General features: G+C 39.7%; 1 protein-coding gene across 1 annotated transcript in view; it reads right to left on the reverse strand.

The window, feature by feature from the left end:
- Positions 1-14,443, reverse strand: part of LOC101351015 (contactin-associated protein-like 3) — a 230,626-nt gene that overhangs the window by 23,860 nt on the left and 192,323 nt on the right. The window contains exons 10-14 of the mRNA XM_023742135.1: positions 8,226-8,396; positions 7,008-7,226; positions 3,796-4,035; positions 2,912-3,142; positions 587-720 (exon numbers count right to left, since the gene is read on the reverse strand). Of these exons, the coding sequence (XP_023597903.1) occupies positions 587-720; positions 2,912-3,142; positions 3,796-4,035; positions 7,008-7,226; positions 8,226-8,396 (995 nt within the window). The remainder of the gene's footprint in view (positions 1-586; positions 721-2,911; positions 3,143-3,795; positions 4,036-7,007; positions 7,227-8,225; positions 8,397-14,443) is intronic.

Genomic DNA, 14,443 nt, shown 5'->3' on the forward strand with positions numbered 1-14,443 from the left:
TATCTATAACTGGTATGCTCCACAAAGAGATGCTATTTTAAAGCTCAAAGCTTGTAATTATTTCACAAGAAAATTTGTAATATGAAGCAGAAAAATGTATTATTTGTACAGGTTCATTATATAAGTGTTATTCTTCAAAAACCAGTGACAATGCTTAATATATTTACTGTGCTGTTTTTTAAAAATGTATTCCCACTTTAAGCAAGACCTTGCTTTTGCTCTTGTGTTTAGATTACTGTAGCATCGGTTCTGTTGTAACACAATGGCAGTAGATTCCCATTAGAATATCACCCGTGGTCATCATGATAAACCGGACATTTCCCTACCAAGTAAAGGAAAACCAATGAAGGCACCTTGGTATTTGAAATGGTCAAGTATTAATAATAACGTTCACAGAGTCTCATTGATAAACAAACAAAACAAAACAAAGAATATTGACCTCATTTTATGTCCTAGCAAGAGGGACAAACAGTGTTGGATACATATCTGGGTCATTAAGATTTACCATCACATTCTTGCTTTAGGTCATACATTCTGAGAGTCACAATTTTAATTACTATTGCTATTGCTGAATTTACTGCATTACCTCTACAAAGACCACTGCTTCTTCTCTGTTAATCTTCACATGGTGAAGGTGCCCATCAGCCATGTTTTTAAAATCAAAGTTAAAAACGTCAGGTTCTTGATGTCTGTCTAGCTTATACCTGATCTGCAAACTTCCTAAAGGAGAAAAAAATATTTTTAACAAAAATAGAATTTTATTAAAATATCACTGTAAGTACTAAAGCACATTTTATTTTTACTTAATACAATTTGAATCTATTGAGCGTTTAGTGATTACTTATTTACTTGCTATTACAGGGCCAAACTCTGAGTTCTTTTACACTACTTTACAGTCAAGACCAAATGAGTTATAGTAAACTTTTTTCCAAGTTCTTCCATTTTCCTTAACTACACAGGGAAAAAGCCTAAATTAAGCATACAAAAACTCTGAATTGAGCTATAATTATTAATGTGATATTCATATTAGTAAATGGTAAAGCCTCCAGCAATATTACATTGACATTCAGTTTCTATAAGCATAACTTCTTTTAATGCAACCTATTCATGCATTTTAATGTATTGCTGACATTTGCATAATTAAATACTTAGTTCTGGGGTATTTTTGCACAATCAGATTCTTTTTTCTAAAGTTTTTGCCACAATCAAGAAACAGGGTAAAGACAGAAAAAAGTGGTTTGCTATAATATCCACATGTCCCAGTCTACAGCTTTTCTTCTTCACAAATGCACCCTCCTATCCCATAACTCTCTAACTGCCTACAATAAATGCTATTAGCCAGATACTGCCGAAGGTTTTTCCAGAAGTTAAGTTTTCCCCTCACTCGCCATGAAGCAAGGTTAAAGTCTGGTTTTAAGTCTTGGCAAGCCTGCTGGCCTTTGAGGGGTACCCTTCATTTCATTTGTCTTTTTCATATAGATAGTACACGACTGACTTCTCAACCACTGATGAGTCATACTTCTTTGATGCACATGGAAATTGGCCTTTATATGATTTAACTGCATTAATATCATCCTGTTGTTAGCGGCCATTGAGTTGGTTCCAACTCATGGCGACCCCATGCACAATGGAAGAAAACACTGCCCTGTCCTGTACCATCCCAACAATCAGTTATAGATCAGACTGTTGTGATCCATACGGTTTTCACTGGTGGATTTTTCCAAAGTAGATCACCAGGCCCTTCTTCCCAGTCTGTCTTAGTCTGGAAGCTCTGCTGAAATCTGTTCAGCATCGTAGTAACATCCTAGTCTCTACTGACAGAAAAGTAGTGGCCAGGAAGTGCACTGGCCAGAAATTGAACCCAAATCTCCCACATAGAAGGCAAGGATTATACCTTTGAACCACCACTGGCCCTGATATCATCTTGTTGTTGTTAGGTGCCATCAAGCTGGTTCCGACTCACAGCGGCCTATGTATAACACAACGAAACACTGCCCGGTCCTGCGCCATCCTCACAATCGTTGTTATGTTTGAGCCCATTGTTGCAGCCTCTGTGTCAATCCATCTCCTTGAGGGTCTTCCTCTTTTTCGCTGACCCTCTACTTAACCAAGCAATATCATCTTAAAACTTTTTTATTTTGCTTAGACTGAGGAGGACATATTTTCCACGTATAAAACGAGATATCTTATTTCAAAATGAACCACAAAACTGACTGAGATTATTTACGTACAAAAGCAAAGATCTTCCCTAGCAACAATTCAAAGCACAGCCTTGGGTCAAATATAGAAAATGACCAACCTTGTAACAGAAGAAAGGCATTGTAATTTAATCACTGAATGCTAACTTTTGCCAAAGCATTTTGGGCTATAATAAAAAATGTTGTTAGTTCCCTTCGAGTAGGGTCCAACGTATGGTGGCCCCATGTACAACAGAACGAAACACTGCCTAGTCCTATGCTACCTTCATGATCATCAGTCTGCTCGAGTCCATTGTTGTGGCCACTGTGCATTCTGAGTGCCTTCCAACCTTTAGCACAATATTTGAAAACATTCTGTTGTGATCTGTAGAGTTTTCTTTGCCTAATCGTAGGAAGTGGATCACCAACCTTTCTTCCTAGTCTGTCTTAGTCTGGAAGCTCTGCGGAGACCTGTCCACCATGGGTGACCCTGCTGGTTTTTGAAATACCAGTGGCTTAGCTTCCAGTATCCCAGCAACACACAAGCCAGCACAGTAGGACAGACTGACAGACAGGTGGTGGATAATAGAAAATAAACCAACTCTAACACAATGAGGTTAGAGGGCGTGATATTATATTTCCTAATTTGTAGTTTAAACACTATAAGGACCCGCGTGGTTATGGTGCCATCTTTCTAATTCCGTCTTCTGAATTCTTACCTTAAAGACACTTACCGTTCTGGGCAAGGATAACCGAAAGGTACTCTCCATAGAGGGAGTTCACATACAGCAGTAAGCTGGGCGTTCCTGTGGTTTGGAAGCTGAGCGTGATCATTTCTCCAGTCAGCGTCACATCCCCATGCCATAAAGCCGCAGAGGAACTGGAGTTCCTACTTAAGGTGTAATTGGAATGTTCTTGAAAATTGTAGATCACCGAGGAGCCGGTTCCGAAATACGCAGAAATCTCTAGAATGACGCACATTTTTATCATGTTAGCAACAAGTAAGCGTGACGGTCTTGCTTTATCTGTATTTAAAGAATGCTCTATCCTTAAATATCCTAGGATAGAAAACAATAATGGCATATTTTGCTGTTCTATTTCAGTTTAAAAAATTTTAAAATAAAATAAAAATATATGAATAAAAACACAGCTAACCCTCGTATGCCCATAACCTAGAATAACACTTAAAAGAGACTTTATCATTGCCCCCAAAATGCTTCATCTGAGGTTTACATAAAATTAAATCTCCAGAAAAAGTATACAATTTATTATATTTACATAATATTTATATGCCAAAAGTTAGCCTATTTTATTTATATATATAATGTATTATAATTTATAATATTGCTTTCCTCAGGGCATTGTCCCAATGATCCTTTGAGAAATCCAGAGAGGACTGAGAACAAGTCAAACAGAAGTAGCCACAAGCTCCTCAAAAATAGAGTCATATCTCTTCTTAAATTAAAGAGAGGAATTTGGGACAGGAAAAGATTTCCATTTCAAAAAAAATCACACAGAATTGTCTTATCCTGTCTTTATTAGGTCAACTGCCAGAAATGTACCTCATATTGGATAAGGTCCCCATGTTACGTATCCCCTGCTCCTGGGTCACACCTACCATTTGAGCAGAAAGGCCCGGCATATGCAGAGAAGGCGCAGTCACAAGAGACCCCCCTGCGCTTTTCTCGGCACCTCCCTCCATTGCGACATAAGTGTCCGTAGCTGCTACAGTGTCCCGGGCACCCTGGCTCCACGCCTGGTGTCTTTGTGGCTCTTTCTTCCAGATCCTGGGTCACCCCGTTCAACTGCAGAGACCGAATGCAGCCCAGAAATCCTCTCTGTCTGGTGGCCGTTCCGCCTACGAGGGAGAAGCTATGAATGGAACTGTGTTCTTGGGCATCCCATTCGGCATTTTCTCTCCACTTCGAACCGATGCCCCACAGAAAATGGCAGAAGAGTGATGTATCAAAAGTTTTATGAGCCCATCTACCACCACTGACTGCTCTGACCGGGATCACAGCAGAGGGTTCTAGACAGAGCTGAAGAAGGATGTAGAACAAAATTCTAACACACACAAAAAAGACCAGATTTGCTGGCCGGAAAGAGACTGGAGAAACCCCGAGAGTGTGGCCCCCAGACACCCTTTTAGCTCAGTGGTGAAGTCACTTCCGAGGGTCACCATTCAGCCAGGGATTAGACAGCCCCATAAAACAAAACGGGACTAATGAGGCACAGCAGTCCAGGGACAAGGACTAGAAGGCAGAAGGGGACAGGAAAGCTAGTGATAGGGAACCCAAGGTTGAGTAAGGACAGTGTTGACATGTAGTGGGGTTGTTAACCATTGTCATAGGGCAACATGTGTACTAACTGTTGAGAAACTATTTTGTTCTGTAAACCTTCATCTAAAGTGAGAATAGCAGCACAAATGGAAGAACGTAATTGATGTCACTGAACTGTGCATGTAGAAATTTTTGAAATGGTGTGTCTTTGACTATGTGTATTTTCACCAAAAAAAAAAAGAGGTGGAGAAGGGAGAGGGTTGACATGTCGTGGGGTTGTTAACCAATGTCATAAAACAATATGTGTACTGACTGTTTAATGAGAAACTATTTATTTGCTCTGTAAACCTTCATCTAAAGTACAATTTAAAAAAATTTAAAAAAAGAGTGATGTGTCAAAAGTTTTATGAACAAATGTTATTCTGAAGATAAACTGTGGCTCAAACAGTAAGTCAGCAGGTGGTATGGCATAAAACATTCATGGAAATAATTTTTTTAAGTTGATCTTGATAAATATTTCAACAGTACTTCAAGTTATATTTGTTGTTGTTGCTAGGTGCCGTCAAGTCGGTTCCGACTCATAGCGACCCGATGCATCACAAAACGAAACACTGCCCGGTCAAGTTATATTTCAACTTATATTTAGAAACACTTATATTCTTTCCATTATAAAGAACAAAATGATGACCACCAACATAATGGCCTTTTTAAACTTGAAATTTATAAACAGTGAAGTGCATTAGAAAGGCTACATGGAAAAGTTCAAAATTTCTGCAATATAAGACAAATTTCTGAGTTAGAAGACCTCTCAGTAATGAACTTGTGAAAAGAATTGAGGAGGGAGCAGTAAAAGAGAAGGCAGAAGACAGGAAACCAAAATCGAGGGTCTCATCAAGGCCTTGCTTGTTGCAGCCAAGCTGCTCTGAGGACATGGTGGTGTAACACTAGCTGAAGAATGGATACCACTCTGTATTTTCATCCCGACTCATGTGAGCCTGAGACAGTGGTCCCCAAATATGGGGGCACAAGAATCACCTGGAGGGCTGGCTTGTTGAAAAACACTGATTCTTGGGTCCAAATCCAGGGTTTCTGATCCAGTGGGCCTGGGGTTATGTCCCCCAAGACTGAATTTTCAACTAGCTTCATAGGTTGAGAAAAATTATCCTAATGTAAATGCTAATTTTGTCCCTAGCATTTTCGTGCTAACTTTGTTCCTAGAAATTCCTTTAGTTAATCCTCAGAATTGTAAATCAGAAAATAAAATTGCTTACTTTGACCTGACTGGGGGTTTCTGGAGTCCCTGGAGGTGCAAATGAATGGTTAACACACTCCAATGCTAACTGAAAAGTTTGTGTCTACCCAGAGGTGCCTTGGAAGAAAGGCCTGGTGATCTACATTTGAAAAAATCAGCCATTTGGAATCCGATGGAGCACAGTTCTACTCTGATACACGTGGGGTCACCATGAGTCGGGGTCGACTGATGGCAACTGGTGGTGGAGGGTGTTCCTACTGCCAGGCAGTTGATGATTTGAGGTGAAGCCTCATGCAGTAAGAAGTAACTGTGCTTCAGGCTGAGTTTTTATGGCGCCGTGGACTGCACACACACTCACACACAGACACACACGCACTCACTGCAAAGCGTCAGTCCCTGAATACTGTAGGTAGCCTCCGGCAAAGGGAAAACTACTTTTCCCTGTTCAACCATTTGTGATTTCTATCCGTTTTTAATTGCACTGTGTCCTTATTTACTCTAACATGCACGAGAGAGGACCATCAATTACTTTCTTAACCTGCTTAGTTTCCACATTAGAATAGAGTTGTTGGAAAAGGAATGTTGCAAAACATATTTTTCCCCTTGGGGAAAAGCAAACAAGAATAAAACGATAAACCAGTAAATTAAAGGGAAGACTTTCATTACTCAGAGCTGTGGTATTTAAATGGTTGGACTTCGAGAATAAAGGGGTAAGATCTGGTTATACATGAAGCATATGATGAGCGAGTGTTGGGTGGGGGGAGGGTACTACGGGAAATCAGGAAAGCACGCGCTGATAATAACACAGTGTGGCTTCTTCAGATCTCATCCCCCACAGGACTGTTTTTGAGGGGATACCGATGGCCATCTGCTCCAATTACAAGGTGGGTTTTCCAGGTCCACCGAGAGGCAAAATTGAAGAAGTGGATAAAATTGCTAATTATTTTATAAATAGTATTGTTAAGAAGTAGCTGAAACAAACACAAATCATCTATAATATTGAGTGCAAGCTTGTTAATCGGCCAAACTTGGGATTTCTCTTCTAGCTGGGTTTCTGTGGTCATGTCACTCAATTGAGCTGAGCCTCTATTATCTCATCTGTATATTGGGAACATAATACCTATGGAAGTCGAGATGAAACATTAAATCTGATGCTCTTAGTAAATGGTGCTGATAGTATCATAGTAAATGGTAGTCATCATTGTTTATAATTGCTATTATCACTGCTTTGATAGTTATGGTTTCTCTTGGCGCGTCTCTGCTCTCCCCACAGTTTAGTTATAAGCCAAAAGGACTCACCCACGAAGAGCTGACTATTGAGCTGTAAGCGGATGTGTCCGTCAGCAGGGGCAGGCTGTGTCTTTTGAGGGAGCCAGTCCACTTGAAGCAATGCTTCCTTAACATTCCTCTCTGCCTTCACGTGGTGCCAGCGATTGTCATTGAAAGGCGTGGGTGACTGCACCGTGACCTCACAGGGTCCATTCCCCACATCAAAGGAAAAGGTCACTTCTGCAGGAGCTGGAAATATTAGATATGAGAGTTTCTTGAGTTAATTCACAGGGAGAGAGGTGAGTCTTGAGTAGCTGTGAGAAAAACAATATGACATGCTCATTCTGACAGGGATGGTGGTAACTGTTACTCTGAGTTGGCTAGGAGGGCAAAATAAGTGTGTATCCTGGAGGGAAAGAAATCAAAACTGATTTTAACATCTTCATCCTGAGTGGACTATTCTTCTTGCTAAGCCTTAACTAAAACAACGATTCGTGAGACACAGCTATCAATGATAATGTTGTACCGTGTTAGCTCTGTGCCCACTCAGGGTGTTAAGTGGTCAAATAACTAAACTGTTTACTAAATTACAAAATTATTTGCTGGAGTTTTCTAGTCATATCGTTTCTTTGTCTATCCAAAACCTACTTTCTTACTATCAAAATTCCACACTGTACTTCTAAATTTTTATGAAGCTTTAACGCATCTTAAAATAAAATCACTTATGCATGTAATGATAAAAAGCCAGATAACCTGTTAGGTTTCTTTATATGAATCACTGTTTTTCTCTTTAGTTTTAAAATACTGATTATTTAAATCATACAATTTTAGTATTTAATAAAGAATAGAGTTACAGCACTTTCAGTATTTAATAAAGAAGTACAACTGGTAAAGAAGCCTGGCAATATAGCAGGAATTAAATTAGCTAAGGAGTTCCTGGCTGGTGCAAATGGTTAACATGCTCCTCTGCTAACTGAAAAGCTGAAGGTTCAAATCCACTCAGAAGCGTCTCAGAAGAAAGGCCTGGTGATCGGCACCTAAAAAATCAGCCACTGAAAACCCTCTGGAGCACAGTTCTACTCTGACGCACAAAGAGTCGTTATGAGTTGGAGTCGACTCCATGGTAACTGGTAAATAAACTGAAGGGATTACTGTTAATTTTCAAGTGCTCTGAACATAGCTTTGAGTTGGAATGGACTCAATGGCAAAGAAACGGGTACCCAGCTTTGTCCAGAGTGGGTAACTCACCTCGAAGCTCCAGCCTGATAAAGTCTGAGATTCCCAGGTTCTCTACAAACACTCCAGAGGAAGCTGTTGTCTTAAAAAAGAAAGACACCTCAGCACTAAGTTCCCCATGGAATGTGGGGAAATGAAGGTATGACGTTTCAGTATTGAAAGAAGCTGAGTTCCAAAATGAATCTGTTTACAAAAAGAAAAAAAAAAAAAAAGACAAACAATGAAAATAACAAAAAAACAAACAAATAACGATTGCATTTAATATTATCTGTCCTGGAAGAAGTACAGCCAGAATGCTCATTAGAAGCAAGGATGGTGAGACTGGGTCTCACATACTTTGGACATGTTGTCAGGAGGGATCAGTCCCTGGAGAAGGCCATCATGCTCAGTAAAGTAGAGGGCCAGCGAAAAAGAGGAAGACCCTCAACGAGATGGATTGACACAGTGGCTGCAACAATGGGCTCAAGCATAACAACGATTGTGAGGATGGCGCAGGACCAGGCAGTGTTTCGTTCCATCATACATAGGGTTGCTGTGAGCCCGAACTGGTTCGAAGGCTCCTAACAACAACAATCATTTTTAAAACTGGATGCATTCATTATCTATACAAGCCTTCATTTGGGGGATCTTCAGAACACATAGTCATGAAATGAATGTCCAAATAGTGATTATTTCGATGATTAAGATTCTGGAAAAGGCTTGTGAATTTTAAAAGTAATTTTATTTTTTAGATTATCATAAAGCAAAATTGACTTTTTGGGGATATACAGTTATATGAATTTTAACATATGTATGGATTTGTGTAACCATCACCAAAATCAGGATAAAAGACAGTTCCATCACCCAAAAAACTCCCTCTTGCTATCCCTTTAGAAACACATCCCTCCCGCACCCCAACCCCTGGCAACCGTGATCTACTTTCCATCCCGATAGTTTTGCTTTTTCCTGAATGTCATATAAATGGAGTCATGTAGTTTGTAACTTTTGACATTGGCGTCTTTCCCTCAGCATGATGCCTTGGAGATTCGCTCAAGTTGTTGCATCTATTAACACGTGCTTCTGAGCAGGATTCCACTGTATGGATGTGTTACGATTTATTTGTTCACGCTGAACGACGTTAGTGTTGTTTATAGATGTTAGCCCTTACGAACAGAGCTGCTATAAACATTTGTGCACAGGTTTATGTGTGAACATAAATTTTCCTTTCTCTAACGTAAAATACCCAAGAGTGGAATTCCTAGGGCGCGTGGTAATTCAAACCGATTCTAAAGATGCAGGACCAGGTAACGCTTCATTCTTTTCTGTTCATTCCGTATAAATAAAGTCGTCATGAGTCGGAGCCAACTGGACAGCAATAAATAACAACAACGTGTTAATTCTGTGTTTAACTTTATAATGAACTGCCAAACAGGTTACCAAGACGGACTGCACCATTTTTCGTTCCCATCAACAGTGTACGAGAGATCGAGTTGTGTTCACATCCTCATCAGCACATAGTATTGTTAGCATTTTTTAAATTTAGTAATTCAAATACAGTATTTTTACACAAATAACGCACAACTTCTACATTTGTTTGCCAACTGCGCTCTCCGCCCATAAGGTATTTTCAATACCTTATGTCAGTTTTTTTTTTTACATGCTGCTGTTAAAAAAAAAAAAATTAGCATAGCACACTTACAAAAATCTCTCGCAGAGGGGAGGCCACAGTTGGCAAACGTGTTATTTGAGTAAAAATACGGTAAGTTTGTAGTGGTATATCATGATGGTTGTAACTTGCATTACTCTAAAAGTGAGTGAATTAAACACCTTTTCATGTACGTATTTGCCATTCACTTTGGCAAGAATTGGTATCTTCCCTATGTTGAGTCTTCCAATTCATTAATGTAATGCTTTTCCATTTATTTAGATCATCTTGATACTCAAAATTTAGTATTTTTAGCATACATATCATATACATGTTTTGTGACATATATATCTAAGTATTACATTTTTTGGAACATTTAAAATGATAGTGTTTTAACATTTTGGTTTCCAATTATACATTGCTGGCATATAGATATAGAATTGATTTTCATGTGTTCGCAATGAACAATACTACTTTGTTGAATTCACTTATTAATTCTAACAAGTTTTGGGGGGTTTTGGGGTAGATTTCTTGGGATTTTCTATGTAGACAATGGTATATCCACTGGCAAATACAGATTTCTCTTTTCACTTCCAACCTGGATGAATTTATTTCTTTTTCTCATGTTATTGCACTGGCTAAGACTTCTGGTATGATATCGAAGAGAAGTGGTGAGATTGGGTATTCTTGCCTTCTTCCCAGTTTAAGAGACGTTCTATTCCTAGTTTGCTAGAAGTTTTTATTATGAGTACTATTTCAGATATGTACATACATACTCAGACGCACACACAGACACACACAAACACACACATACACATATATATTACCATATATCTGTATGCTGTTGTTATTGTTAGGTGTTCTCAGGTAGGTTCTGACTCATAGCAACCCTATGTACAACCAAACAAAACACTACACAGTCCTACGCCATGCTCACAATCGTTGTTATGCTTGAGCCCATTGTTGTAGCTGCTTTGTCAATCCATCTTGATGAGGGTCTTCCTCTTTTTTGCTGACCCTGTACTTTGCCAAGTATGATGTCCATCTCCAGGGACTGATCCCTCCTGACAACATGTCCAAAGTATGTAAGACATAGTCTCGCCATCCTTCCTTCTAAGGAACATTCTGGTTGTATTTCTTTCAGGACGGATTTGTTTGTTCCTTTGGCAGTCCATGGTATATTCAATATTCTTTGCCAACACCACAATTCAAAGGCGTCAATTCTTCTTCAGTCTTCCTTATTCATTGTCCAGCTTTCACATGCATATGATGTGATTGAAAATACCATGGCTTGGGTCAGGCACACCTCAGTCTTCAAGGTGACATCTTTGCTTTTCAACATGTTGAAGAGGTCTTTTACAGCAGATTTGCCCAATGCAACGCGTCTTTTGATTTCCTGACTGCTGCTTCTATGGGTGTTGATTGTGGACCCAAGTAAAACGAAATCCTTTACAATGTCAATCTTTTCTCTGTTTATCATGATGTTGCTTGTTGGTCCAGTTGTGATGATTTTTATTTTCCTCATGTTGACATGTAATCCATACTGAAGGCTGTGGTCTTTGATCTTCATCAGTAAGTGCTTCAAGTCCTCTTCACTTTCAGCAAGCAAGGTTGTATCATCTGCATATTGCAGCTTGTCAATGAGTCTTCCTCTAATCCTGATGCCCCTTTCTTCTTTGTATAGTCCAGCTTCTCAGATTATTCGCTCAGCAGACAGATTGAATAGGTATGGCGAAAGGATGCAACTCTGACACACACCTTTCCTGATTTTAAACCATGCAATATCCCCTTGTTCTGTTTGAACGACTGCCTCTTGATCTATATACAGGTTCCGCATGAGCACAATGAAGTGTTCTGGAATTCCCATTCTTTGCAATGTTATCCATAATTTGTTATGATCCACACAGTTGAATGTCTTTGCATAGTCAACAAAACACAGGTAAACATATTTCTGGTATTATCTGCTTTCAGCCAGGATCCATCTGACATCAGCAATGATGTCCCTGGTTCCATGTCGTCTTCTGAATCTGGCCTGAATTTCTGGCAGTTCCCCGTCGATATACTGCTGCAGCCACTTTTGAATGATCTTCAGCAAAATTTTACTTGCATGTGATATTAATGATATTGTTCGATAATTTCCACATTCAGTTGGATCGCCTTTCTTGGGAATAGGCATAAATATGGATCTCTTCCAGTTGGTTGGCCAGGTAGCTGTCGTCCAAATTTCTTGGCGTAGAAGGGTCAGCACGTCCAGCCCTGGCTGCATCCGTTTGTTGAAACAACTCAGTTGAGAGTCCGTCAATTCCTGAAGCCTTGTTTTTCACCAATGCCTTCAGTGCAGCTTGGACTTCTTCCTTCGGTACCATTGGTTCCTGATCATATGCTACCTCTTGAAATGGTTGAACGTTGACCCATTCTTTTTGGTATAATGACTCCGTGTATTCCTTCCATCTTCTTTTGATGCTTCCTGGATCGTTTAATATTTTCCCTGTAGAATCCTTCACTATTGCGACTTGAGGTTTGAATTTTTTCTTCAGTTCTTTCAGCTTGAGGAATGCCGAGCATGTTCTTCCCCTTTGGTTTTCTATCTCCAGCTCTTTGCACATGTCATTATACTTTACTTTGTCTTCCTGAAATGCCCTTTGAAATCTTCTGTTCACTTCTTTTACTTCATCATCTCTTCCTTTTGCTTTAGCTACTCGACATTCAAAAGCAAGTTTCAGAGTCTCTTCTGACATCCATTTTGGTCTTTTCTTTCTTTCCTGTCTTTTTAATGATCTCTTGCTTTCTTCATGTATGCTGTCCTTGATCTCATTTCACTACTCGTCTGGTCTTCGGTCATTAGTATTCAACGCATCAAATCTATTCTCGAGATAGTTTCTCAGTTCAGGCGGGATATACTCAAGGTTGTACTTTGGCTCTCATGGACTTATTCTAATTTTCTTCAGTTTCAACTTGAACTTGCTAATGAGCAATTGATGGTCTGTTCTGTAGTCAGCCCCTGGCCTTGTTCTGACTGATGATATTGAGCTTTTCCATCATCTCTTTCCACAGATGTAGTAGATTTGATTCTTGTGTATTCCATCTGGCGAGGTCCATGAGTATAGTCGCCATTTATGTCGGTGAAAAAAGGTATTTGCAGTCAAGAATTCATTGGTCTTGCAAAATTCTATCACGCAATCTCTGGCATCATTTCTATCACCAAGGCCATATTTTCCAACTACCTATCCTTCTTCTTTGTTTCCAACTTTCACATTCCCATCACCAGTAATTATCAAAGCATCCTGATTGCATGTTTGATCAATTTCAGACTGAATAAGTTGGTAAAAATCTTCAGTTTCTTCATCTTTGGCCTTAGCTGTTGGTGCATAAATTTGAATAATAGTCGTATTAACTGGTCTTCATTGTAGGCGTATGGATATTATCCTATCACTGACAGCACTGCACTTCAGGATAGATCTTGAAATGTTGTTTTTGACAATGAATGCAACACCATTCCTCTTCAAGTTGTCATTCCCAGCGTAGTAGACCATATGGTTGTCTGATTCAAAATGGCCAATACCTGTCCATTTCAGTTCACTAATGCCTAGGATATCGATGTTTATGCATTCCATTTCATTGTTGATGATTTCCAATTTTCCTAGATTCATACTTCGTACACTACACGTTCTGATTATTAATGGATGTTTGCAGCTGTTTCTTCTCATTTTGAATTGTGCCACATCAGCAAATGAAGGTCTCAAAAGCTTGACTCCATCTACATCGTTAAGGTCAACTCTACTTTGAGGAGGCGGCTCTTCCCCAGTCATCTTTTGAGTGCCTTCCAACCTGGGGGGCTCATCTTCTGGCACTATATCAGACAATGTTCTGCTACTCTTCATAAAGTTTTCACTGGCTAATTCTTTGCAGAAGTAGACTGCCAGGTCCTTCTTCCTAGTCTGTCTTAGTCTGGAAGCTCAGCTGAAACCTGTCCACCATGGGTGACCCTGCTGGTATCTGAGCACCAGTGGCAGAGCTTCCAGCATCACAGCAACACTCAAGCCCCCACAGTACAACAAACTGACAGACACCTGGGGACCATCTTGTTGAGCCTTCCTCTTTTCTGCTGACTCTCTGGTTTACCAAGCACAATGTCCTTCTGCAGGGATTGAAATCTCCTGATAACATGTCCAAAGTATGTGAGATTAAATCTTGCAATTCTTACTTCTAAGGAGCATTCTAACTATACTTCTTCCAATGCAGATTTGTTCATTCATCTGGCAATCCACGGTGTATTCAATATTCTTCGCCAACAACATAATTCAAAGGCATCAGTTCTTCTCTGGTCTTCCTTACTCATTGTCCAGCTTTTGCAAATGAGGTGACTGAAAATATCATGGCTTAGGTCAGGTGCACTTTAGTCCTCAAGGTGACGTTTTCACTTTTCAACCCTTTAAAGAGTTCTTTTGCGACTCCGGCAAGATGGCGGTCTAGGCAGAAGCACCATGCCGTCCCTCCACAACAAAGATCCGAAAAACTAAGCCAAACAGAAAATCAACAATCCTGAAACCCTAGAACATCAAATGAAGAGATAAAGAACTCAGCCGAACACCAAACGGAGAAAGAA

This window comes from Trichechus manatus, unplaced genomic scaffold (assembly GCF_000243295.1).
Source record: "Trichechus manatus latirostris isolate Lorelei unplaced genomic scaffold, TriManLat1.0 scaffold00201, whole genome shotgun sequence".
NCBI classification, from domain to species: Eukaryota; Metazoa; Chordata; class Mammalia; order Sirenia; family Trichechidae; genus Trichechus; species Trichechus manatus.